Source organism: Heptranchias perlo, chromosome 2 (assembly GCF_035084215.1).
Source record: "Heptranchias perlo isolate sHepPer1 chromosome 2, sHepPer1.hap1, whole genome shotgun sequence".
NCBI lineage: Eukaryota > Metazoa > Chordata > Chondrichthyes > Hexanchiformes > Hexanchidae > Heptranchias > Heptranchias perlo.
Window position 1 is genome coordinate 47,822,566 of NC_090326.1, and position 25,496 is coordinate 47,848,061.

General features: G+C 41.5%; 1 protein-coding gene across 1 annotated transcript in view; it reads right to left on the bottom strand.

Moving 5' to 3' along the window:
* Positions 1-25,496, bottom strand: part of LOC137338850 (PH domain leucine-rich repeat-containing protein phosphatase 1-like) — a 183,709-nt gene that overhangs the window by 64,437 nt on the left and 93,776 nt on the right. Inside the window, exons 2-3 of the mRNA XM_068001849.1 lie at positions 4,873-5,063; positions 4,048-4,173 (exon numbers count right to left, since the gene is read on the bottom strand). Coding sequence (XP_067857950.1) covers positions 4,048-4,173; positions 4,873-5,063 — 317 coding nt within the window. The remainder of the gene's footprint in view (positions 1-4,047; positions 4,174-4,872; positions 5,064-25,496) is intronic.

Below are 25,496 nucleotides of genomic sequence, written 5' to 3' on the forward strand. Positions count from 1 at the left end.
GACTTAACTTTCTGTGGTGCGTTTAATGGGCAAATGCCGCAACTTCATGAAAATGACGGTGGTTAAGCGTGAGATGCTGTTTTTGCAAAACTAACAACGGAGCAGTGCAAATCGGCCATCAATATGTGGCGATTCGCAATTCATGAGTATCTCTTCCTTGTCACAAGTTTCTGGCCAATTTGCGCATTAATAACGGCGTCCGTCATTGAGATGCCGTTGTTTTATCTGCAAAAATCTGGACCATTATTCCTCCCCTTCTCTGGGAGTTTTTTGTGCAGAGCTCATTGCTCAATCACAGAACTTCTCTCTGTGTCTTAATTGACTGTGACTAGTAGTGGACTGTGAAGGAGTGCGAGTACATATGCAGCAATGATGAAAGGATAATGTCTCTGTGGAAATAATAGCAGGCGGTTCAGCATCTGAGCGTACTTTCATATGTTCAAGAGCTGGGAGAGGGAGACTATGTGTGCGTGTCTCTCTTTCTCAATATACATGTGGGGCAGGAGAAACCAGCAATTATACATTTTATTGTTGCTTCATCACTGTGCTTTGTGTATATGAACTTCCTAAGAAAGTTTTTCAAATGGTTCACCTTAAAAATTGCTGATAAAAAAAAATCTGCTAGTGATCAAAATGCAGAGACACTGCACGCATATAAGCAAATGGCCCAGTTTCTTTAGTGGTAGTATTCTCAATTCCCAAACTCAATCATCATTCAAATAGCTTTCTTCATTAGGCAAACAGCAGCCGATCATTCAATCTTCCTTTACAGGAGGGAGGGAGGACAGGGGAAACAGCCAATCCCAATCTAAATTAGCAATTTTTTTTAAAAATTAGAAATTTAGTTTAAGGGTCCATCGTTTCGGGCACCATCGAAGCTGAAAAGAATAGGACGGAAGACAAAATAATTCAATATGTTATGGTCAGGTGATATTAAACTTAGACTGTAAAAGTCTGAAGATTGTAGGAAAAAGGGAAACCTGGTTGGGGGGGCGGGGGTGGGGGAAGAGGGGTAAATTATTGAGTAAACAAGAAATTACATTGACAACAGTCACAAAGAAGTCCACAGTTCCAATCACCTAGTGCTGCCATTAGAACTATTTATATAATGCCTTTAATGTAATAAAATGTCCCAAAGCATTTTATAGAGGCAAAAAACAGTCACCATAAAATCTACAGCACAGGAGACCATTCAGCCCATCATGCCAGTGCCAATTCTTCAACCGTAGTTAACTACTGTACTCCCATTGCCCTGCCCTTTCATGTTATTTTATACTTTTCTTTTTAAAATACCTATCCAATTCAATTTTAAATGATAATATAGTCTCTGCCTCAATAACATTCCCTGATCTAATAAGAAATATGTCTTAACATTCCTCTTCATTGCTCTGGGCAAAATTCTGCGTTTATACCCTCTTCATATTGATTTGCCAATCAGTGAAAAAATTATTCGCTTTTTACTCTCTCAAAATAGTTTATAGTTTTGAAAAGGTTCAATTGGTTCCCCCCTTATCTGTTGCAGTGAAAAAAAAAGCCCCAGTATTTCAAGCCTTTGGGAGAAGAGTTAGAGGAGGTAAGTGAAAGTATGGTGAAAGAGGTAAAGTTTTGAGAAGGCTTTTGAAGAAGGGGGGTGTGGTAGCAAGTCAGATAGTTTTAGGGACAGCGTGCTAAGGTGTGATGCCAAAGACAGCTGAAGGCTCTGCATGCAAAGGTGGAACAGAGAAAGGGGAGTTCCAAAGGAGGCTAGATTCGAAAGAGCGGTGGGCACACATCGACATGTAGAGCTAGAGAAGGCTGCAGACATATGGAGGGGTGTGGCTTTGGAGAGACCTGTGGACAAGAACAAGGGTTTTGAATTTGATGAATTGGGAGATAAGGAGCTAATGGAGGTCAGCATGGACAGGAGTGATAGGGGAGCAGGGCTTAGTGCTGGATAGGATGCAGGCAACAGAATTTTGGATGAGTTGTAGTTTATGTAGAGTGGAACTCATGAGGCTGACAAATAGACCGTTTGCATAGTCATGTATAGAGGAATCAACGACATATATACGAGGGTTTCAGTAGCAGTGGAGGAGAGGTAGAGGCAGGGGTGGACAATGCTGCTGAGTTAGACATAAAGCAGGAATAAGGCAGATAGAAGCTACATGCTGTGATGGCCAATTTCTATCTGTTGTTGCAAAAGCACTTTGGAGCATCAGACAATAATTCTGCCAGAGCAGCACTTTATTAAAATTTAGAAAGAAATCCCATGCCTGGAGTTCTGTCCCACTATGGAATGAACAACTGTCTGTGATATTGGTTGAAAGGAGACGATTGTTTCCTGCCTTAATGTTGCTGACCTGCTCCTGTTGATTACCCAAAATGTCTAGTGTTGCATCTTTCCATATAGGGCGGCTTACATTCTGACTCAACGAAAAGTCTTGAATGCATTTCATAAATCCCTCCCTGTTTAAACTTGCTCAGATGAGTTCTCCTAATCTGTGTCTGGATAGTTAAATTCCCCCATTATTACTGCCCTATTATTTCTACACACCTCTCTGAAATGTCTACAGACATTTCAAACAACTTGGCAGTCTGTAAATGACACCCAATATTGTACAGCATCCTTTTCTTTTCCTTAGTTCAAGCCACTGAAACCCTATTTGTATAATATTACTTGCAATAGGACACAGATTTAAGAAAACTGGCAAAAGGACCAGAGGGGAGATAGAGAATGCTTTTACACTGCAAGTTGTTATAACTTGGAATGCACTGCCTGAGAAGGTGGTGCAAGCAAATTCAGTAGTACATTTCAAAAGGGAATGGGATATATACTTAAAAAAGATAAGTTTGCAAGGCTATGGGAAAAGTGCATGGGACTAATTGCATAGATCTTTCAAAGAGCCAGCACAGGTACAATGGACCGAATGGCCTCCTTCTGCGCTGTAAGATTCTATGAATATCTTTCCTCTCTAATGCTGAAACCTCTTCGTAAATAATACCACGTCCTCCCTTTTTCATTCCCGATCTCTTCTAAAAATGTTGTAACCCGGAATGTTTAGCACCCATTCATGATCAGTGTGAAGTCAAGTTTCAGTTAAAACAATGTCACATTTGTCTACTGCAACCACTATTGCCCCAATTAATTTTCTTACTTTTATTATATTATTGTACATACAATTTAGCCCTTTCTTCCTTATTGCTATTAGTAACCTTCCCTCCCCCACTACTTTTCATCTTTTCCTCACCTTTATTTCTCCCTCTTTTTTGCCCTGTATAGCAAGTCTCAGTTTCCTTCCTTCCTAAGCTCTCCTAGTGTTATCTGATCTGTGTTACTCTTGGAGTCTTCTTTATAGGGAGAGTTAATATCTTGGGAGTGTGAGGTTTCTCAGCTTTTGACTTGCTTTGCTTGTCCCTCCCTTCCAACGGAGAGCCAAGAGCTCCATTTGGAATTATGGATTCTCTACAAGAGGAGTTCCTAAACTTAGTCTTAGCATCACGGGAAGCTCTTAAACAGAGACCACATGCTTCCCCAAGGGGGAGGGAGGGAAAATATTCCAAGAACAAGCTGTTCTAGGCCACTCTCCCAATATCTAATTATACAGCAGTGTGGTGGAGGCTTGGGAACAGCTTGTCCACCTGAATGGTGCATGGCCCAGGGAGACTTGTAGCAAAACAAAAAAAAGGTAAAAGAAGAAAAGGCTCACAGGCAAGATACATGCTTAACACACGGAGGAAGGTTTTCCTCCCCCCCCCACACCACCCCCCCCTATTAAATTAACAGCTACTGTCACCACACAGTATACCTGCAAATATGGAATTGGTGAGTGAACTTTGCAAATCTTTTTTTTTTAAAAACTGAGTAAACATATCAGTGGAATTTGCCAGAAGCAAATAAACAAGCTTTGAGAAGCAGCTCTCATGGTTCGCTGCTGTGCACAGATAACTATCCAATCTTGAATCACAGCAGGCGGAGTGCAAAAAGAGGTTTGCTATCTTGCCAGAAGCAATAATTAGTAACACAAGGTCTGGCACTTATGGTTAGGAGCACAGTCCCCACAGTCTCACCTTTGAAGCCTGCCGAAGCCAGCGTAAATACTCTGGGAAGGTGTCAAAGCTGACGTAGTATGTCTGACTCTGTGGTCCTGATGAGGTGAAAGCCAAACAGTGCTGGTGCTTTTTCACTTCTTCCACCTAAGCAAAAAAAAAGTTGCATTTATATAGTGCCTCACTATGTAACAATTACTTCAAAGTCCTTCAAAGTAATAATTACTTTTGAATGGCAGTGATCGTTGCATAGACAAACATGGCAAAAATTCTGTGCCAGAACATTCCACAGGCAGCAACGAGAGATGAATGATTAATTCATCTGTGTTTTGGAGGAATGTGGGAGGAAGAGCCAGGACACCACCATGCTCTTGTCTGAAAACTACTTTGGGGTCTTTATTAACGTCAACCTGAAGCACCAGAACAGGGAGATGGGACCTCGATTTAATGTTCATCTGAAGGACACATCTCCCATAGTTCAGAACTTGCTCAGGGCTAGAGTCAGCTTCGATTATGTGCTCAAATCCTGGAATGGGGCTTGAACCCACAACCTCTGTCTCAGAGGCGAGAGTGCAGAGATTTGGTAGTAAAGTGATCGATTTAAATAACTATTAGAAGAAAATAATCTTCACTTTTCACACAGGTAGCAAGTGTACCAAAAAATTAGTTCCAGTCACTGTCCATATATATTTGGCTACGTCCAAAATATTCTAGGATAGTCTTTATTTAAAAAGATGCTTCCAATAGCAAAATACATTGATAAATAAACTCTATATTTTAAAATCTGTTCTGAAAGTAATTTCATACATGTATGTATCTCACACATAACGAGTGACATCACCATACCTTTCCCCCAATCAAAGGCAGAACGTGCATCTTTCCAGACTGACTGTCTTTCACAGATGAAACTATCAAGCAAGTACCACACAGGATAACCTGACGCTTGGTCCATTTATGAAGCTGCATCTTCCCTTTCCGAACATTGAACAACCCACACAGCTGGATCCGCTCCAAGTGGTCAATGCTATATGGTTTCCCTAGAAGGTAAAGAAAGCAATTAATCAATTGGGGGGGGGGGGGGAATCAGAGGCTAACTATTTAATATGCAAATGGTATCAAAATAATTCAGCTCTATTTCGACATATCAGGTTTAGCTATGATATCTGATGATTGATATTAGCAAGCTGTTCAATGAAGAATGGTGACCTCAATGAGTTACTGGAAACTGTGCTGCAAATTAATTCTGGAGAGGAGAGGAGGGGGAGATGAAGGGAATCTAGGGAGGTGGGAGGGACGGAGTCAATGAAAGCTAACATGCAGGTGCAGCAAGCAATTAGGAAGGCAAATGGTATGTTGGCCTTTATTACAAGAGAATTTGAGTACAGGAGTAAAGATGTCTTACTGCAATTATACAGGGCCTTGGTGAGACCGCACCTGGAGTATTGTATACAATTTTAGTCTCCTTACCCAAGAAATGATTTACTTGCCATAGAGGGAGTGCAACAAAGGGTCACCAGACTGATTCCTGGGATGGCGGGTTTGTCATATGAGGAGAGATTGAGTAGACTAAGCCTGTATTCTCTGGAGTTTAGAAGAATGAGAGGTGATCTCATTGAAACATACAAAATTCTTACTGGGCTCAACAGGCTACAAGCAAGGAGGATGTTTCCCTGGCTGGGGAATCTAGAACCAGGGGTTAAATCTCAGAATAAATGGTAGGCCATTTAGCACGGAGATGAGGAGAAATTTCTTCACTCAGAGGGTGATGAATCCTTGGAATTCTCTACCCCACAGGGCTGTGGAGGCTCAGTCATTGAGTACATTCAAAACAGAGATCGATAGATTTCTAGATATTAAAGGCATCAAGGGATATGGGGATGGTGCAGGAAAATGGTGTTGAGGTAGAAGATCAGCCATGATCTTGTTGAATGGGGGAGCAGGCTCGAGGGGCCGGATGGCCTACTCCTGCTCCTATTTCTTATGTTCTTATGTTCTTATTATCTTGGTGCCTCCAATTTTTGATTGTGTAATTAGCTTCTGACACTATTTTAATTCCGATTCCAGGAGACTGGCGTCAGTGAGCCAGCTCCCTGTGTTTACACTGCTAAATCTGGGTCCCTTAGTCAACACAATTTTGTTTTAAAATGCTAGAAATATGCAGCAGGTCTGCCAGCATCTATAAAGAGAAAAGACAGGTTAATCTCGGGTATAGACCCTTCATAAGAACTGCTGAATGATCTGCACCAAAACATTACCTTGTCTTTTCTCATTACAGACGCTGACAAACCTATGTATTTCTAGGACTTTCTATTTTTGTTTCAGATTGGCAGTATTTGCAGTTTGTTTTTATTCCCTTATCCCAGTGGCAGACTCGGAGGCCCACAAAAACTGGCACAGGTGTGATAAGCCAAATGACCTCCTTCTGTGTTGTAATTTCTGTGATTGTGTAAGGGAACCAGATTTAGCAGTGTAAATGCCAGGAGTGGCTGACAGATGTGGGTCTCAAAGAATCTGAACTAAAATGGCTATTAACGGACTTGTTTCAACTGGCATACCAGTCATTACAATTTCAACTGTGCTTAAACCATGTGCTGCCTGACACATCACATCTGCATCAATTACAGCAGCCTGTTCGCACATAATAGGCTTACACATTGATTCTGTGCTACTATAATGAAGTACCATTACCAAAGTGGTTACAACTTTTGACTGTATTTTATTTCTGCCACAATTTGTGGATTTAGATTGAAACTGTCCCCATGACATTCAATGGCATTACCATCGCCAAATCCTCTACCATCAACATCTTGGGGGGAGTTCCGTTGACCAGAACCTCGACTGGATCAGCCATGTAAATGCTGTGGCTACTAGAGCAGGTCAGAGGCTGGGTATTCCATGGCAAGTGGATCACCTCCTGGCTCCCCAAAGCCTTTCCATCACCTATAAATAAATGAGTCACGAGAGTAATAAAATTCTCTCTGCTTGCCTGGATGCGTGCAGCTGCAACACTGAAGCAGCTCGATACCAGGACAAAGCAGTCCACTTGATCGGCACCCCATCCACTAGCTTACATATCCACCCTGCCCCCCTCCACCAACGTACTGTGGCTGCAGTGTGTACTATCTACAGGATGCACTGCAGCAAGTCGCCAAGGCTTCTTCGGCAGCACCATAACCTAGGAATACGTAGTATCCCTACGATTACCCAGGCTATCAGTGAACTCAGCACAGACTGGGATTGACCCTGTTAATTTTTTGTGCAGGGTAGAGTGAACTGCACAAGATTTCCTAGTTTGCATGGAAGGGCACTTCAAAATGTTTGCCATGCACAAAGTCCAACAGTTTTCAGTGCTGTACAGTGCTGTGAATTTCAAGTAGAAAATTGTAGAGGATTTAAAAGATGAAGAAAGCCTAACAGTTTTTAGTAATTTTAGTTTGTGTGTTGCTTTCTGAACTGGGCAACGATGCTGGTGCTGATATATGTTAATTTGCTTCATTCTAAAAATTGTCCAGGTAAAACATTATATTTAATTTTATACTCTTGCCTTTTAATATGCAGGCAACAGTCCACAGAAGATGTTGAAAATTCCAGGACTCTCCTTAAGCAAGTCAGATACTAGTCCTTGCTCTTTGAATCCAAAGCACGACTAGGCATTTAACCTCTACCAGACCCATCCATAGGAAATCTCGCTGGCAGTATCACAGGCTGTTTAGAGCAGGATTGGTTCAACTCAATTAATTTCGACAACTTTCCAACTATGGAAATGTGAGTGCCGACTCAAACAGGATTTCTACACCCACGCACAATACCAGATTGTTGACGGGTGTGGTGAACTGCCAGTACAACTACTTCCTGTTTTCTTTCTTATTCCCTTTCCCCCTCCCCTTCAGCAGAGTAACTGAATCTCTTGTATTGGCCCAACAGGAGGCATAGCTGCTCCAGGACAAGGCAGCCACTCTTCTGTATTATGAAAATCTGCAACAAACTTGTGAATTTGTAAACCAAGCAGATCAGGGAAGGCAAAAAAAAACAAACCCCATTTTACTAGAACAAACTGATAAACTATATCCTCCCTTAACCATATGGTGTGAATTTGCAGGCATATTTACTGTACAGCAAATACAGCAAGAGTCCCTATGAACTTGGGTGTGGTACCAAATTGGTACCAGTAAGTTTCTTTTTCTGACAAACGCTATCATTTCCTTCCTTATTGCACCTTATAGCAGGAAAACATCTCCTCCCATCAGCAGTTCCGAAGGCAGCCAAGATTTCAACATCAGCAACATCAACACCAACAACATATATTTCTATAGTGCTCATTAAATATGGAGATGTTTCAGGGCACTTTACAGAGTGGAGAGTAGTGAGTGGCCTGGGGTGGGGATGGCACCCACACAGAACAAAGCATATGATGGGAAAGTAGCAGGGAATAAAGCAGGATGGAGGTGGGCAGGCAGGAAGGGTATGAGAGCCAGGAAAAAAACAGGGTGAATGAGGAGTAGAGAACAGATTAGGTTGGAGGCAGAAAAGCCTGGAACGGAGCAGAGCAACTAGCACAGGATTTTGTGTGCTTAATGGAGACAGAAGCAACAAAGGTTAAGACATGAAATGGAGATTAGGAATAATATTGACCAGCAAGAGAATGTTCCTGCTCCTTACCACAAATCGTACTAGAGTAACACATACTAGAACAACATACTGGGGAAGAGAATCACCAAGTGATGTACTGTACTTCTCGATTTATAATATCTTCTCTCTTACTTCTCCTCCCTTTTGAGTTTTCCCAGATCACAGCTGGAGAAAAAGTTGGGAATTCAGATTCTCCCTAAGCAAATCAGTTATTGGACCTCACCATTAGCACTTTAATTTTCTCTCCTCCTCTCCTGAAGGCACTCAGTCTTGCTGCAGTAAAGTTCTTGGGTCCCCAGTCGTTATACTTTGTCAGGGTTCTCACATAAAGAACCTGGCCAATTGGGCAGTGAGTGTTGCCAGGCTATTTGACCATAGCTGAACCTGATCCGTTCCTTACCTAACACCACATGCATGCACTTTCCAGGGATCAGCGTACAGTAATCAGAAGTGAGAACAGTCTTAAAATAGAAATAGATAAGAGGATCACTGATTGAGAACTACACCACATTTAAACCATTGCAGACCAGTATTATTTGGGTTCAGTCAAAATTAAGTATATGACGACTGCATCAAAGGCTTTTCAGTACTTCAAATTCATGCAAGGTTTTTTCAGCTTTTGGGGGGAAAAAAATCTACCTGCTTTGCTGTATTAATATTCAAAAGATCTTTCCCCCCTGCTCAAGATGACGACTTGTGCTGGAGTTCAGCACAAGTCAACACCTTGTGCTGGCCACCACCTGGAATCTCATCCAAGTAACATTTTGTTAAAAATGCAGCTAAACAGAAAGAGGTATCTAACTATTCATCCACAGAAGGCACCACAGTGAGTGGTGTTGACCTGGCCCGGAACAACAACACACACACACACACACACACACACACATATTTATTTCCCAGCAGAGGTCCTTGAATAGCCATCAGCACTGGATACTCTGGCCTTCACAGGCAGTGTCCTGAACCATCAGCCTTGGCCCTTCATCTGCAGTTCTCAACAACAAAAGGACAAAACCTAATCACTAATTAAGAACCTAACTACTGCAGAGGCTGATGAACAGACTGCATATAACCCTGTTCCCTACAGTCCTGTAAGATAGGTAGGTCATACGAACGAACATAGGTAGGTCAAGGCGAGCAACAGAGTTGCATGTTTGGGTGTCACAACACTTTGCCATCCAACATTTATTTTTCTCTCCCCCAATCATCCTTGTGGCTAACAGACCGGGGGTTGAGCCTGCGGCCTTTCCAGTTTGTATAGGAGAACCTTCACCACATGGACTGCAGCGGTTCAAGGCGGCGGCTCACCACCACCTTCTCAAGGGCAATTAGGGATGGGCAATAAATGCTGGTCTTACCAGCGACACCCACATCCCATGAACAAATAAAAAAAAAGTATAGCTGAGCGATGGAGATGTTATCTGAACCATCAGAATGGGTGTAGCGTCATCTTTTGTGCCAAGATTTAACTAGTACATGCTGATAAGAATCTAGTTACTAGAATATTATGAATGTGGGAATATTACCCTGAAGCACAATATCGTGACCATATTTGTTTAAAAAAAACACTAATACTTTCATGAAGCATAACTTTCTTTACTTTCAAGGAAAAGTTTATTTCATTAATAATTTTTGCAATGAAAAACACAACGGACAAATCTTCATACAAAGCTTCCTGTCCCATCCTAACAAAATCAGTTCCCTTTTCTCAGGACCTTCCCATTTCCATTACTCATTACAGATCGCAAAAGATCAGTCAAGTGATTTAATCAGATGTCAACAGTAAACTGGCATTAATTTATAAAGTTTGTCCACTCAGCAGTAATTAAGTCATTTACTAATGCTTATATTATCTGAATATAATTTAAGAGGTACCTTGTTAAATTTACAAATGCAGGTTATACACAATGAAATGTTATATCATTACATGCTGAATTTCTACATTTCCTGCTTCTGGTTGCTATCCATTGGCTCTCTGCGGGTAAAGTGTGTGTTTCGGTATGGCTGAGGATAAGATAGGAGCTGGTTACGATGTCCTTCACAACCAAATAGCCCACCACTACTCACTGTCTAGGATCACACACGAAGAATGGCCACTTGGGTTCCACTGGAAAATGCAAATTGTATTCAAAAGTTAAATTCTTAATTCCTGTATGTCACTCCTATTTCCTTTTGTCATGGTTTAGTAATGCTGGTAACACCTAAAATGCAACAGGTAACACCTGCTTTTATTACTTTTAGTTGGTAGCACTGTAATGCTTGCTATTCCTCCCACCACTGGTAGCACTGCAGCAGGAAGTCACCAAGGCCCGCCCACTATTTTGGCCTGTTACAACGGACACAACTAAACATATACCACTTCCTCTGACTAAGTGACTCCAAACCACAGGAGATTCATTAATCTGTGTAGATATATATAAAAAAGATCTATGTGTTTAATGTGCACTTCATTCACAGAAGACTAGATACACAATATCTGATCACACATTACTGGCAAGGGAACAATGCCAACAGATGGACTGTTTTGTACCAGCCATAAAGAATAGAGTCAAAATCTAAATATAGGGAAAGGTTAAATGAGTCACTTCTATGTTACTAAATGTGAACCAGTGTGCCTAGTGGGAAATACAGTAACAGTGGAAATGTGCTGCAGCATAAAGACAGAAAGTGAACAGTCACTCAGTCTGAGCTTGAACAATCTCAACTCTGTTCTTTTTAACAAAAATAGATTTCTTGGCAATCAGAATTTCTATTTGTCCAAACAAAAATCATGACAAACTCATCACAAGAAAAGTTACTCACAATACATTAGGCTAAAACCTGCACTTTTATTTTAAAAAATCTGAAAACCTGCTGATATCATTTATGTTCATTAATATAATGCAAGCAATGGATGTGATGTCACGCTGAGTTTGCACACTTGCAAATTCACACGTGGCAGGTTACTTAGCCTCCACTTGGCACATTCCCAATGGGACAGTTGAGATAAGTAGTTCACCGCAGGATGAAACAGGAAAGATAGAAATCTACATGGCACCCTAGTCATGTTCTTCACTAAATTCACGTGATCTCACACAAATGCAATTTCCAATTTTTGCCATTTTGGTCTCAGTATAAACAGGGCAGATTTGGCACAACGGAAACAAACACAAATACCGAACCGCATTTCTTGGAAATGGCTGGGCAATATAAAAGGGTGCACAAGAATGGAAAAGTAAGATCAAACAGGTCGTGCAATATAGCAGGATGAATATCAGCAAGAACAGTGGGTTCTGGCATTTCTGCTTGTAACAAGTTGATCCTCAGTATATACTCATTCAAAACACTTCAACAGAGTTTCAGGTCAGTCTTCTCTTGTACAAAAACGCTCTATGTGAAAAAAACATAACTAATGACTTCGATAGTAATGGATTCATCAGGCACTCACATGATTTCATTCGAGACATTTGATGTACTTTCCCCATTAGGACAGACTGTGATTTTCTGCAGTCTCCTTTTCACTTTTCACCTGTTTAGGCTAGTTTACCTGTTTCAGAACTGCCTTGTTGGTTCTTTTTGGTGGGAGGTAGAAAGACGATGATGAACTGATTAGTTCCCAGGTTTAGTTCTTCACAAAAGAGTGCCCAGTGGGTGAGGTACTACAGAGCAGCCAGAAAGAAATTTAAAAACCCCAAAATGAAAATGCTGCTGCACTTGGAAAAGCGAAAATGCATCTGCAGCGTTTCAGTTGAAAGAATTCTGGTTATTATAGTTACCTATGAATCGACTGCCCCACAACACTCATTTACCAATATGCAAATATAATTCTATGCAACAGTGATAACTCAGCAATCAGGTCTTTGAACTGATACCTGATATGGATGCAGTACAGTATTGACTCTAAACTCGGGAAACAGCCTCAACGTCGTGTTATTTTCTGGCCAATTCACATATATTCATTGACAAACAGAATGGGCTGGTGCTTGTTGAGTATTGAATCAATGAGTTATTTCAAAGACACACTGAGCACACACTAAAGAAGTGAATACTGTTTCAGGAGGTTCAAGTTAACTGGCTGAGAACTTTTGTCAGAATTAAGGATGACAACATTGGATCCTACAGGAAAGAAGCTGTTTGATAAGCAGGTTCAATTCAGCTGAGACAGCTATAAACAGTACCGGCACAGTCTGAATGCCATTTCCAGCATGGCATATAAGAGCCTGTTTCAGCACGCACAGCAGAATCCTGGAGGACAGCCAAGCAAAGGAACACTGCAATCTTCCACAATCCAAAGTGTCAGCTTGGTTCAGTTGATAACATTCATCTCCAAATCAGATGAATATGGGTTCAAAACCTGCTCCAGGATTTCAGCACATAATCCAGGGTGACACTTCAGTGCAGTACTATGGGAATGCTGCATTGTTGAAGGTGCTGTCCACAAAGACATTAAACTGAGGTCCCATCTGCCTGTTCAGGTCGATCTGAAAGATCCCATGTAACTATTGGAAGAGCAGGGAGTTCTCCCAATGTCCTGGTCAACTTTTCCGGCCTCAAACATCACCATCGCAAACACATTCTTCTCCATGCTCCTTCAGGTGCTGCTTGGATGGATCGTATGTCTCAATCTCTCCCATTCCTCGGCTCTCCTCGTGGTGGAGAAAATCTCTGTATTTTGGGACCTTAGGTCAGCTGTAAGCATCAAGAGCCGGAGGCTGAGGGAGGCGTAACCAGGTTTTCGGAGGACAAGCTTTGAGTGTTGGGGAAGTGTTGTGTTACCGGTCGAGCCTGGCCACGTGCTCAAACAGTGATAAACACCTTTTGGCAATTGTTACACTTAGGGGAGGTTGGGCGGTCATCTTTCTGATTTGGTGACAAAGTCACACCACCGAAAGAGGCAGATGCAGTGACACAATTTTTGTCAAGTCTGTTTGTGACTTAGTCCAAGTCGCTGATGCATACAGAAGAATCGGAGTGATACAAGTATTATGCAGGCAAAGTTTTGCTGGGAGCGGGAGATGTGATGACCATGTATTTTTTTCTATGTCCATCATCGCCTGGTGCATCAACACAATTCTGTGTCGTATTTCTGGGGTGTTTCGACATGGAGTCGTGGATCAGTGATCCCAGGTATGTAAACTGCTCCAAGCATTCGGTAGTCTCACCTGCAATCTCTAGATTAGGCAGACGCAGGAGAAAAGAAAAAAAAAAATCGCTGAGGAACTGGAATTTTGTTTCCTTCCAGCTGACTTGCAAGCCCAAGGGGCCGGCTTCCTCCGTGAAGATTTCAAGGGTCGAGACAAGAATGGCAATCATTTCTGCCAAAATCTAGGTCGGTGAAGGAATCATGGCCAATAGAGGTTCCAATCATTGAGCAATGAGTGCTCCTTTCTAGAATCCAAATCCATGACTGTATCAAAGGAATCGGGAGTGATCAGACACCCTTGTGAGACACCAGAGTTGATTGGAAAGGCTGACTCTTGTCCAATTCTCACCGAGCTGTTAGTGCCAGAGTACAAGGCAGAGACCAATTGTATAAAATTATCAGGGACCCCCAAGGATGGAGAATATTTGCCAAAGGGCAGGTCTATATACAGAGCTGACTTAAGATCAACATAGGCCACATGTAGCGGGTGATGATATTCTAGCCTGCTCTGTGCGAGCAGGTTGAGGGTCACAGGAAAGGCGTTTGCTCATATATTTCTCAGCAGATTAAGATCTCTTGAACATAAGAAGTGAAGACAATAGCAAAGGGCTTCAGCTCTGGTAGATTGACAGTCAGTCGGATACTGATAAACACACTAATTGGTCGATTATCTCATTTGGTTTTTGTGGAACCTTGCTGTGTGTAAATTGGCTTTCACATTTATCCACTTAACAGTGTCTGCAATTGAATAAGTAATTAATTGGATGAGACGCACTTTGGAGTAACCTGACCAATGTGGTAAAACACTAGATAAATCCTAAGTTCTTTCTTTCTTTTCTACGCTAGGGTGGGGAGTGTAGGACGTTATCCCTGAAACTAAGAGAAATGCACAAAGCAGACAACGGAAAGTGTAGAAGAAGGAGTCCCAACATATCCTTACACATCCCAGCTGAGCTGTACACTGTGACAACGCATGTTGCTGATCCAAAGATCCTCTGCTGATGGTGGGGGAAGGAGAAACTTAGCTAGTTGGAGCAAGGAGTAAGGAAATACATAACAGAATTATTTAGTTCTGCCACCCATATTTTTTTTAAACTGATGGGGTGGGGAAAGAGGAGTGAGCTGGTTAGGTTCCATAATTAGTTCTGAGCAAATTAAAACTTAACTACTGCTGTTTATTGGGGAAGTGGTAGAAATTCAACTTTGTTTACTTAAAACTATTATTTCTTCTGTGTGGGATGAAAAGAGAAACAGAATTCTTCTCCCTGCCATCCCACCCACAAAGGGTTTGGCAGCTGTTTATTTGCCCTTGTACGTTAGGTAGTAGCAGTCTGTAAGCTTGCCTGAAGCATCACTTCTCCAGGTTACAAGAACCCCACCTCCATTTTTGCCACTACTTTTGTTTTCACATGAAAACTCACAAATGAAGGAAAATGATAGATTAATCACCATGGGTATGGTCTTCCCCATTCTTCAAACATAGTCCTACCAAATACAAACAAGATAATCTACCAGTTATACAAGAAAAAAGTGGCCTCGAAGGACGCAGCGACGAGTGCAAGACTCGAGCAGAGCATTCCAGCACATACTTATTTAATTCTTCATGATTTAATCCACCTTAGGTCAGGTGGAGACTGAAAGGTGGGCTGTGTGGGCATCCTGTATGTGCAGATTGTACCACATTTGAAGTATGAAGAGCATTATACCTATTTTGAAAAATCTACCATTCTACTGCATTTCCCTTCGAAAGTCTTTCAGAATCTCTTCTCCATTAGAAAAATTCCTAGATTTTATCCACAAACATTTTCAGGCAACATACACAAATTATTAGGTCCTTTCTTCAACTTAATAAGGGTGGAGCGTACCCCTGTGGTTAACCAGTGACCCTTTAACCCAGATGAATCAGGCAAATGCCTTGTGATAATAGTTAAACTATTCCTGTCAACAGAACTTTATGAGATTGCACATCAGCAACTTTAAGAACAGACTTTGCTGACGTATCATTTACAAGTACGTGCTTTATAGATGCAATTTGCATCAAAGGTATTTGGCGTTAAACAGCGTTCAAAAGTGGATAACTGCCAAATACTGTAAGGCGGTGCAGCATTTAGACAGAGCAGGTGTATTAATATTTAAAAAGCCCATGAATGGAGATTATATTATTACCTATATGATACACTTGGACTGGCCAATCACAGACAACAGATCAGCAAAGAAATTCCCTTCATTGTAGTAAAGAAGAAAGACTTGTATTGATATAGCGCCTTTCACGATCTCAGGATGTCCCAAAGCGCTTTACAGCCAATGAATTACTTTTGAAGAGTAGTCATTGCTGGAATGTAGGAAATACGGTAGCCAATTTGTGCACAGCAAGCTCCCACAAACAATAAGAAAATGATCAGATAATCCGTTTTGAGTGATGTTGGTTGAGGGAAAACTCCCCAGCTCTTCTTTGACATAGAGCCATGGGATCGTTTACCTTCAACTGAGAGGGAAGATATGGCCTCGGTTTAACATCTCACCCGAAGGATGGCACCTCTGACAGTGCAGCACTCCCTCAGTACTGCACTGGAGTGTAAGCCCAGATTTTTGTGGTCAAGTCTCTGGAGTGGGACTTGAACCCACAACCTTCTGACTCAGAGGTGAGAGTACTAGCACTGAGCCACGGCTGACACACTGTACTACTGGTTCTATGAAAGAAAACAGCTACAAACTTGGGTTTCAAACCATAGACACACTAATCAGGCCTGCTTGATTTCTCTTTTGACCAAATCCTTCTATGCATTTGATTAATTCCCTTACATATACAATACACAGCAGTCAACAACATCCCAACAATGGGCCAGAAACCTCTTGCCTCCACCAAGCAGAATGACTGCATTTAATAATGTACCTTTCTCATTAAGATTGTGCATTACCCACACATTCTTTTGGATAAAAGCAGTTCTCAAAGCCAGACAGACACATTTGTACTGATTGAGGGTAAGAGGAGGTGTGGGGGTGGGAGGGGGGGGGCAGGGGAGGAGAGTTGGCCAGGGTTCCAAGGGTGCATGTGGGTGAACGTTGAGTGAAGATAGGACTGTCGTACAGCCTGCCGACACTTGAAAAATTGCTAATTGGATTGAGTAGCTGAGACCTGTGGAACCTACCCCAAGGAATCAGGACCTTCATGAAAGGAAAGTCATCATAAGATTTTAAAAGGTTCAGTTGCAAGATCACTTTATCCGTGAAAATTTACAACAGGAAGTCATTCAGCAGACCCTTGCGCCACAACAGATTTCCAAACTGATTGTATAGCACCCAGAAATTCAGTGTTTGAAGCCAGACAGATTTCAGCAAAGGACTTAAATATAGTGCCAAATAATTTGGACAGGATTAAGTGTGATATCAGATTCAGAAGGTCAACTTAACTTTAAAAGAGAGGGAAATCATGATGTACCCTGCTCAAAAAACACAATGGAGCGGGGAGGTCTATCATCATGACAGGCAGAAACAGTAAACATTTACACACAGACCAAGCTTCTGCTGCAACTCCCTATTGAATAGTGTCTGCAGAGACTATAAAACAGCAAGGCTGACAATGAACAACCTATCACGTTAATAAAGGCATTTCCTATTTCCCAGCAAATCTTTTCTTCTGTTTTGTATAGTCTGTTGACTATTTTCAGTCCCAGCTCTGGGCTCGGTTGGCATTCCTTCCAGGCTTTCCGAATCAGGAAACATGCCAAAAGCTGTGGTACCATACATGCAAGTGCACCACAGTTGTGCACTGTGTAGAACAGATCGTCATTCATATCTGAGTCAAATACTACACTTCTTTTTAACACACTGACATAAAAGGTCGAGAAATATATTAATAGTGGTATGATGATGCATCGCATTAAAGCACAAAAGTGCTCTGCCCCGGAGGGCTAGCATACAGGCTCAACACTATTACAGTGACACTATTATGGGAAGATGGTTACGAGGAGAGTAGGCACAACTTCAGATATCACTATGTTCTTCCCCCAGCACATTGCATTGCTGGTTGAGGCCTGGAAGCAGGTCACCTGTCTGCCTTCTTGGTTTTAGATAGTGCACAGCTCAGGAAAATGGGGGAGGAGGAACACAGTTTCCAAAAGATTAATGCAATAAAGCAATATAATCAAACATTCCCAGTGCAATTCTCCGGCGAGAGCCCTGATATTGGACTCCTCTTAATCTTGGGGTGGGAGTGGGTATGGGGGTAATCTATTTTGCTTCATTTCTTTAAAGAACTTCACACCAAGGTTAAGATGAGAGTTACATTAATTTCCTCCACTTAAATTGTGGATTTAAGTTCTGAATAGAGATTGAGAGGCAATTCAAAATTTGCATTAAAAGAGCCAAATAATAATCGTTTTTTTTTTAAAAGCCAAACCCACTCATAGTAATTCAGTGACGTTAAAGGCTTTAAAAACAGTAGGTGCAAAATCGTTTTTGAAAAAAAAATTCCTGATAATGCAAAAAAAAAACTTCAGGGTCCTGACATCACAGATGAAGAAAATTCTACTACTTAGCCACACTGGCAATAGCCCTGGGCCACCCAGCCATCTGTAATAGGACATTTGCAGTTTTCAAATCAATTTAAGTGGAACGTGAGCTACCAGACAGGGTAAGGGCTTGCTCATAGTGATTAGATAGTACAATCAATCTGGGAAAAATGTCCTAAAAGGATCCTTTGGGATAGGACTGCCACCAGTGTCATGGAACCTCTGACAAACGCTGATACCTTATTTCCCTGCTTCTACACAGTACAAAATGGACATTTGTTCCCTTCCCTCCTAAAAAGATCCTGAAAAATAGGCATCACTCTTTTTCCTTAAATTCAACAAATTAAGATTTTTATGGAGGATGAAAATCAGGATTGTAATCAAGAACATGCAGTTTTTTTTAAAAATATAGTCTAAAGTTTTTAGTTATTTTAGTGCCAAACATCATTCAAACAAAATTAAATTTGCACAGTCACAATATTGATTTTCCCCTCTTAATCTGCTGCAGTTACACACGACGCTCTCCATTCCCCTCCAGTAAGGTAAATAATTTAGGTACTAAGATGCATTTTGTCTGATTTTTATTAAAAAAACTAAATTATAAACCCCAGTAAAGTAGATTTTTTTTATTCATTCATGGGATGTGGGCGTCACTGGCAAGGGCAGTATTTATTACCCATTCCTAATTGCACTTGAGAAGGTGGTGATGAGCCGCCTTCTTGAACCGCTGCAGTCCTTGTGGTGAAGCTACTCCCACAGTGCTGTTAGGTAGGGAGTTCCAGGATTTTGACCCAGCAACGATGAAGGAATGGCAATATATTTCCAAGTCAGAATGGTGCGTGACTTGGAAGGGAACGTGCAGGTGGTGGTGTTCCCATGCGCCTGGTGCCCTTGTCCTTCTAGATGGTAGAGGTCGCAGGTTTGGGAGGTGCTGTCGAAGAAGCCTTGGCGAGTTGCTGCAGTGCATCTTGTAGGTGGTGCACATTGCAGCCAGTGGTGGAGGGAGTGAACGTTTAAGGCGGTGGATGGGGTGCCAATCAAGTGGGCTGCTTTGTCCTGGATGGTGTCGATCTTCTTGAGTGTTGTTGGAGCTGCACTCATCCAGGCAAGTGGAGAGTATTCCATCACACTCCTGACTTGTGCCTTGGAGATGGTGGAAAGGCTTTGCGGAGTCAGGAAGTGAGTCACTCGCCACAAAATACCCAACCTCTGACCTGCTCTTGTAGCCACAGTATTTATGTGGATGGTCCAGTTTAGTCTCTGGTCCACGGTGACCCCCAGGATGTTGATGGTGGGGGATTTGGCGATGGTAGTGCTGTTGAATGTCAAGGGCAGGTGGTTAGACTCTCTCTTGTTGGAGATGGTCATTGCCTGGCACTTATCTGGCGCTAATGTTACTTGCCACTTATCAGCCGAAGCCTGGATGTTGTCCAGGTCTTGCTGCATGCGGGCACGGACTGCTTCATTATCTGAGGAGTTGCGAATGGAACTGAACAGTGTGCAATCATCAGCGAACATCCCCACTTCTGACCTTATGATGGAGGGAAGGTCATTGATGAAGCAGCTGAAGATGGTTGGGCCTAGGACACTGCCCTGAGGAACTCCTGCAGCAATGCCCTGGGGCTGAGATGATTGGCCTCCAACAACCACTACCATCTTCCTTTGTGCTGGGTCTGACTCCAGCCACTGGAGAGTTTTCCCCCCGATTCCCATTGACTTCAATTTTACTAGGGCTCCTTGATGTCACATTCAGTCAAATGCTGCCTTGGTGTCAAGGGCAGTCACTCTCACCTCACCTCTGGAATTCAGCTCTTTTGTCCATGTTTGGACCAAGGCTGTAATGAGGTCTGGAGCTGAGTGGTCCTGGCGGAACCCAAACTGAGCATTGGTGAGCAGGTTATTGGTGAGTAAGTGCCGCTTGATAGCACTGTCGACGACACCTTCCATCACTTTGCTGATGATTGAGAGTAGACTGATGGGGCAGTAATTGGCCGGATTGGATTTGTCCTGCTTTTTGTGGACAGGACATAACTGGGCAATTTTCCACATTGTCGGGTAGATGCCAGTGTTGTAGCTGTACTGGAACAGCTTGGCTAGAGGTGCGGCTTGTTCTGGAGCACAAGTCTTCAGCACTACAGCCGGGATGTTGTCGGGGCCCATAGCCTTTGCTGTATCCAGTGCACTCAGCCGTTTGATATGATGTGGAGTGAATCGAGTTGGCTGAAGACTGGCTGCTGTGATGGTGGGGAATCTCGGGAGGAGGCAGAGATGGATCATCCACTCGGCACTTCTGGCTGAAGATAGTTGCAAACGCTTCAGCCTTGTCTTTTGCACTCACATGCTGGGCTCTGCCATCATTGAGGATGGCCTACAAAATATCAACACTGTACATTAGACAATACTTCTTTTTAAAACTTTAGCTAGCAAATGTAGTTATTGTTTCCAATATACAAGTTGTTACAATTCTTTCCCAAGTATTCATGTTCACAACAAATGGCAATTTCCATATGCGGGTCTCCGTCAGAATCAGAAACTTAAGCTTGTCGTGAATCTCTGCAGGACTAACAACGACTCATTTATCTCTGTATTCTGCATTGGAGATTGTGTGGGTTGCCAACCATAATCTCTTGTCTACTCTGAAATACGGAGGACATCACAAAATCAGACTGCTGCGTTCAGGCTAATACCTATGGACAAATTTATTGCAAGTAAGGCAATTACACTGAAGCAAAATTATATAGACAGTAACCAGCAATACAATGTCTGGCTTGCACACTACTTAAATTATTCCAAAAACAACAGTGGCCAAAAGAATACAGCTAACTAAAGTCCATCTTAAATTCCCAATATTTTGCCTGACTGAGGTCATACAAAAATTTAGGACAGAAATTTTACAGGTTGAAGCATGACAAAGTTCTTCACCTTGGCCAAGGCTTCACTAATATTCAAATAAGTATTTCATGAGTTAAGCATTAAAACCATTGCAAAGATTGCTAATCTGTTAGTTACCTTTAGCAGTCATCATTTTTGTGGCCCACTGATGGTAAAACTAAAATGCAACATGTGTCTCATCATTAGCACTGCCAATCTTGCCAATAATGTTCATTTTTTTTTAAACTATTTTTTTTAAAAGACAGTAATGTTTTATCAAAAAGACAGCTGCTACATTTGTTTTATTGGTGTAACAGGAATATAGCTTTGTGGGAAACTTCTGAGGTGGAAGTAGTTAGTCACATTCTTCAGCTTGTGATGTAAAAATCAATATATTACGCATGGATATTATCCCAGTTTTTTTGTTGGGTTAAAAGGAAAAGGGCCAATATGTTGATGTTGAGGCTGGTATCAACGTTGAAGCAAATCAGTTCCAATGTGTTCAAGAAGAAAACGAATATAAATAGATATATTCACATTTAAACTTGAATCAATGTACAAAAACTGAAACTGATGATTCAATAGAAATTATTCACAATTTTTCCAAGTGCATTTTTGCTCAGTTTTAAACTTGAACTTTAATGAATAGACAAGCTTAAATTCCTTCACTTTAATGGAATGCCTGGTTTGTCCAATGTTCAGTAATTGTCATGTCAGCTGCAAGATATCCAGATACCAGTAGCTCAATTAATTTGATCTTACAAACTGATCTTTTATAATGTTGTTGCAAATATACCATGCAAGTCAAAAGTTGCACATTTCCCAACTTTTCAGGAGGGAGAGAGTAACGTAGAAATCTGCTCGGTAGCCTAAACTGTTCATTTAAAAAGAATAAACCAGTAGACGATCCATAAACAGCAGACCTTACGTAATGTGAGGATTCAGCATTAACATAACTAATCCATTTAGACAATTGAGAATGGACTGCTCAACAGCTCATTATGAAATGCTCCACTGACTCAGTTGGTTAGAAACAACATCCTTTGTCTAGACCTGAGTGGCCTCTTTTTTTTGCTTTAGGGAGTATGAGTTCACTTGTGATAGCAGATTTTGCTTGTGAACAGTTGGATGTGGAACCCTGCAGTCTTGTATAAAAGGCTCATTAAGGTCTCAGGCTGAAAATGTCAATTGGAACTTCTTCTGTTGCTGCAGAGCATTAGGGTTTTCCAACGTACCCACACCTGATGATTTAAAGCGCCTTTATATCTGTACATAACTTCATCACATTTTTGTGGGCCTACCGTGCCTTTGGAATAAAGGAGCTGGGCTCGTTTACATTATGGAGTGTGGCTGATGGACAGAGGCTGGGTCTTTCACACAAATTGGACAGTGATTTGGAGCAGGAACCCTGGTCAAGAGGCGAACTCTAAAGACCCAGCGGCGCTCCAGCTGAGGTCAACTATAAGCACAGATCATGAACACTTTTTTGTCTGTAAGGCTCAGTTCCACACTGGGTAGTGAATTTATTGACTGAGGCATTTAAGTACCTTCTTAATTTCCAGTCCGTTATACTTGTTCCTATACAAAACAACTTGTGTGTGGTGGGGAGGGGAAATACATTTTTTCTTGCGGCAGCACCAATTTAAATCATTTGTGCTTTCAAGCACGAAGTTCACGTGAAATGCATTGTCTATCCTTATAAGTAATAGAAAGAAAGACTTGCATTTATATAGTGCCTTTCACGACCTCAGGATGTCCCAAGGCACTTTACAGCCAATGAAGTACTTTTGAAGTGTAATCACTGTTGTAATGTAGGAGTTTATGTCCAAAATTACTTCAAATTTATTAAAGTTTCAATTTTGTGATTTTTGACTGGAGTTCAGTTCTCATATTTCCCAAATTCAAGCAGTTTTTCCCTCAATATTAGAGTTCTGTTATGAAAGTGCTGCATTTTGTACTGTTCTAGTACCTATAATTACTGTGAGACAAAAAATTATGAATTGTTGGTTCTGCTTTTAAAACATCAAATTTACTGTTTGTTCACTGTATAGTTCCATTATTAGGCCACTTTCAATCAAACAAGAATAAAATCAATGAAGTGGGTTTTAAAAACAAAAATTTTAAAAAGGTGCATTTCTGCAAACTTGGCAAAAAAAAAAATCAACTGCAGCTCTAGATTTGTAAATTTAAATAATTCAAAATGATGGGGCCAGATTTTGCTGTCAAAATAACGGTGAGGCTAATGGCGCGCGATGTTATTTATGCGCAAATGGAACAGCAACTTCAGGCGAGGGACAGATGCGTGGTTAAACACAGATATCCAAAAGTCGCGGATATCCAGAGTTGCGCCGCTCCGCCGTTAGCTTCGCGAAAACGGCATCTCGCTGTCTGCCTCACTATTGACATGCATTGAATGTCATGAAGTTGCTGTATTTACACAGTAAATACGAACTAAACTCGTCACAAAAAGTTATGTCTTGTCATTTGAAGTCTAAGTACCCTTTTAACAACATGATAAAGTGTTAATTACTGCCAATCAACCTCTCTGGCATTGAAAATTAATTACAAGTGTGAAATCTCATTCCTTCAGGTATTAATTGTTGCTGGAGATTTTTTTAAAAGTCAAATTGAAAATTTTAATTTAAAAAAAAACTTTTCCTATCCATGTCTTTTTTCCCTCTCCCTTAATCCAATCCTTGTTTCCCTCACTTTATTTCTCTTTCTGCCCTGTTCACTCAGGTCCCAGATGCCCTGTTTCCCTCACTTTATTTCTCTTTCTGCCCTGTTCACTCAGGTCCCAGATGCCCTGTTTCCCTCACTTTATTTCTCTTTCTGCCCTGTTCAATCAGGTCCCAGATGCCCTGTTTCCCTCGCTGCGCCTTTATCAGCTCACACTTTCAGCAACTTGCCACGCAAAAAATTTTAAAACCTAAACGTGTAAGTGCAAGTCTAATGGCAGACGTCGTTAGATGGCCAGCTACAGCAAATTCTAGTCCATGATATTTCGCGAGGTAAAATCATTAGAGTTGACTGCACCCATTACGATGGTCAAAAATTATCTACAACATCCTTCCTAGATGGACTTTAGTGAAAGGACGCATCATTTTCATGAATGAACAACAGGAGCATGTTTGAAATGTCTCCAGGTTACTCATTTTATCGATTTCTTCGCACCAACACAAGTTACCGTCACGTGATGAAACAAATAACTTCTGAAAACACGACACTTTATCTAGACAGTACTCCTATTTCAAAAATGTCATGGCTCACATTTCTGTATTGCATGTGAGAGTGCACTATGAAAATGAAGGTGCATTAAAAAGTCAGTTGGGGGTCAAATTTATTTTCACATCATTAGTCCTCCACCGTCATCCTGTGACATTAAGTGATTTATTTTGCTGCTGGTACTACTTCCTGGGATGACATGAACCTCTCCTTTCCTGACAGTGGAGACTTATATTGGGGCATAGTTCCGCATGTACGAGGAACCTTCCAGTACATTCCCGTCACCTCATGAAACTAAGCACAGGCATGCTGTTCTGTCATAGGGGTAGGACGGCACCACTGCCAAATCCTGAACCTGACATCCACCGATACACTTTCCAGCATAGTCGCAATCAGAAGGAGGAACTCTGCCTGTTTATTTTCCTCTCCCTAAACCACGGTCATGTTGGCTAACTCAGCATAGACTGGAGGTTGAATCTCAGATCCTCCTAGTCTGTACGGCATAGAGCGGTTAGTACCACCAGGTAATTGAGGAATCATACAACATTTTGTACAACTTTTTAACAAATGGATTTTTAATCCCCATCAACCCAAAAAGCAAAAAAATCCGAACAATTTTTCGACTGATAGTTTCTGAGCCATGTCCTGCTGTACCATAGCAATAAAGTTTATTTAAAAGCTACATTAAATGTCAATAGCAGTGCAGCATCCTATCTGAGACTATTTCAGCATCTATTGACTTGACATCCTCAGCCAGTGGAGCAAATCTGTTGAGAACAGATGTACATCAATTTATGTCAATAAACTTTTTAAAGAAAAGCAGCAAGGTATGGTCAAGATTTCAAAATGCTGCAACATCTTGAGAATTATTCAGCTGTCCTAATTCAAACTGTGATGTTAGCAAGAGAATTCCATGTAATCACATCTCTATACTCGGGCCAATGGCATGTCCAACGGAATTGGACTATACAGTATTAATTGAATGATGAGTTTAAAGAATGTTCCAAGGTTGTAACCCATGCAGATACAGGAAAGGGAGGGAGAGAATTCAGACTGCACAAACAGGAAAAGTGACCGTCCAACACACAAATTTTGTCAAGTTTTTCTTAAAAAGG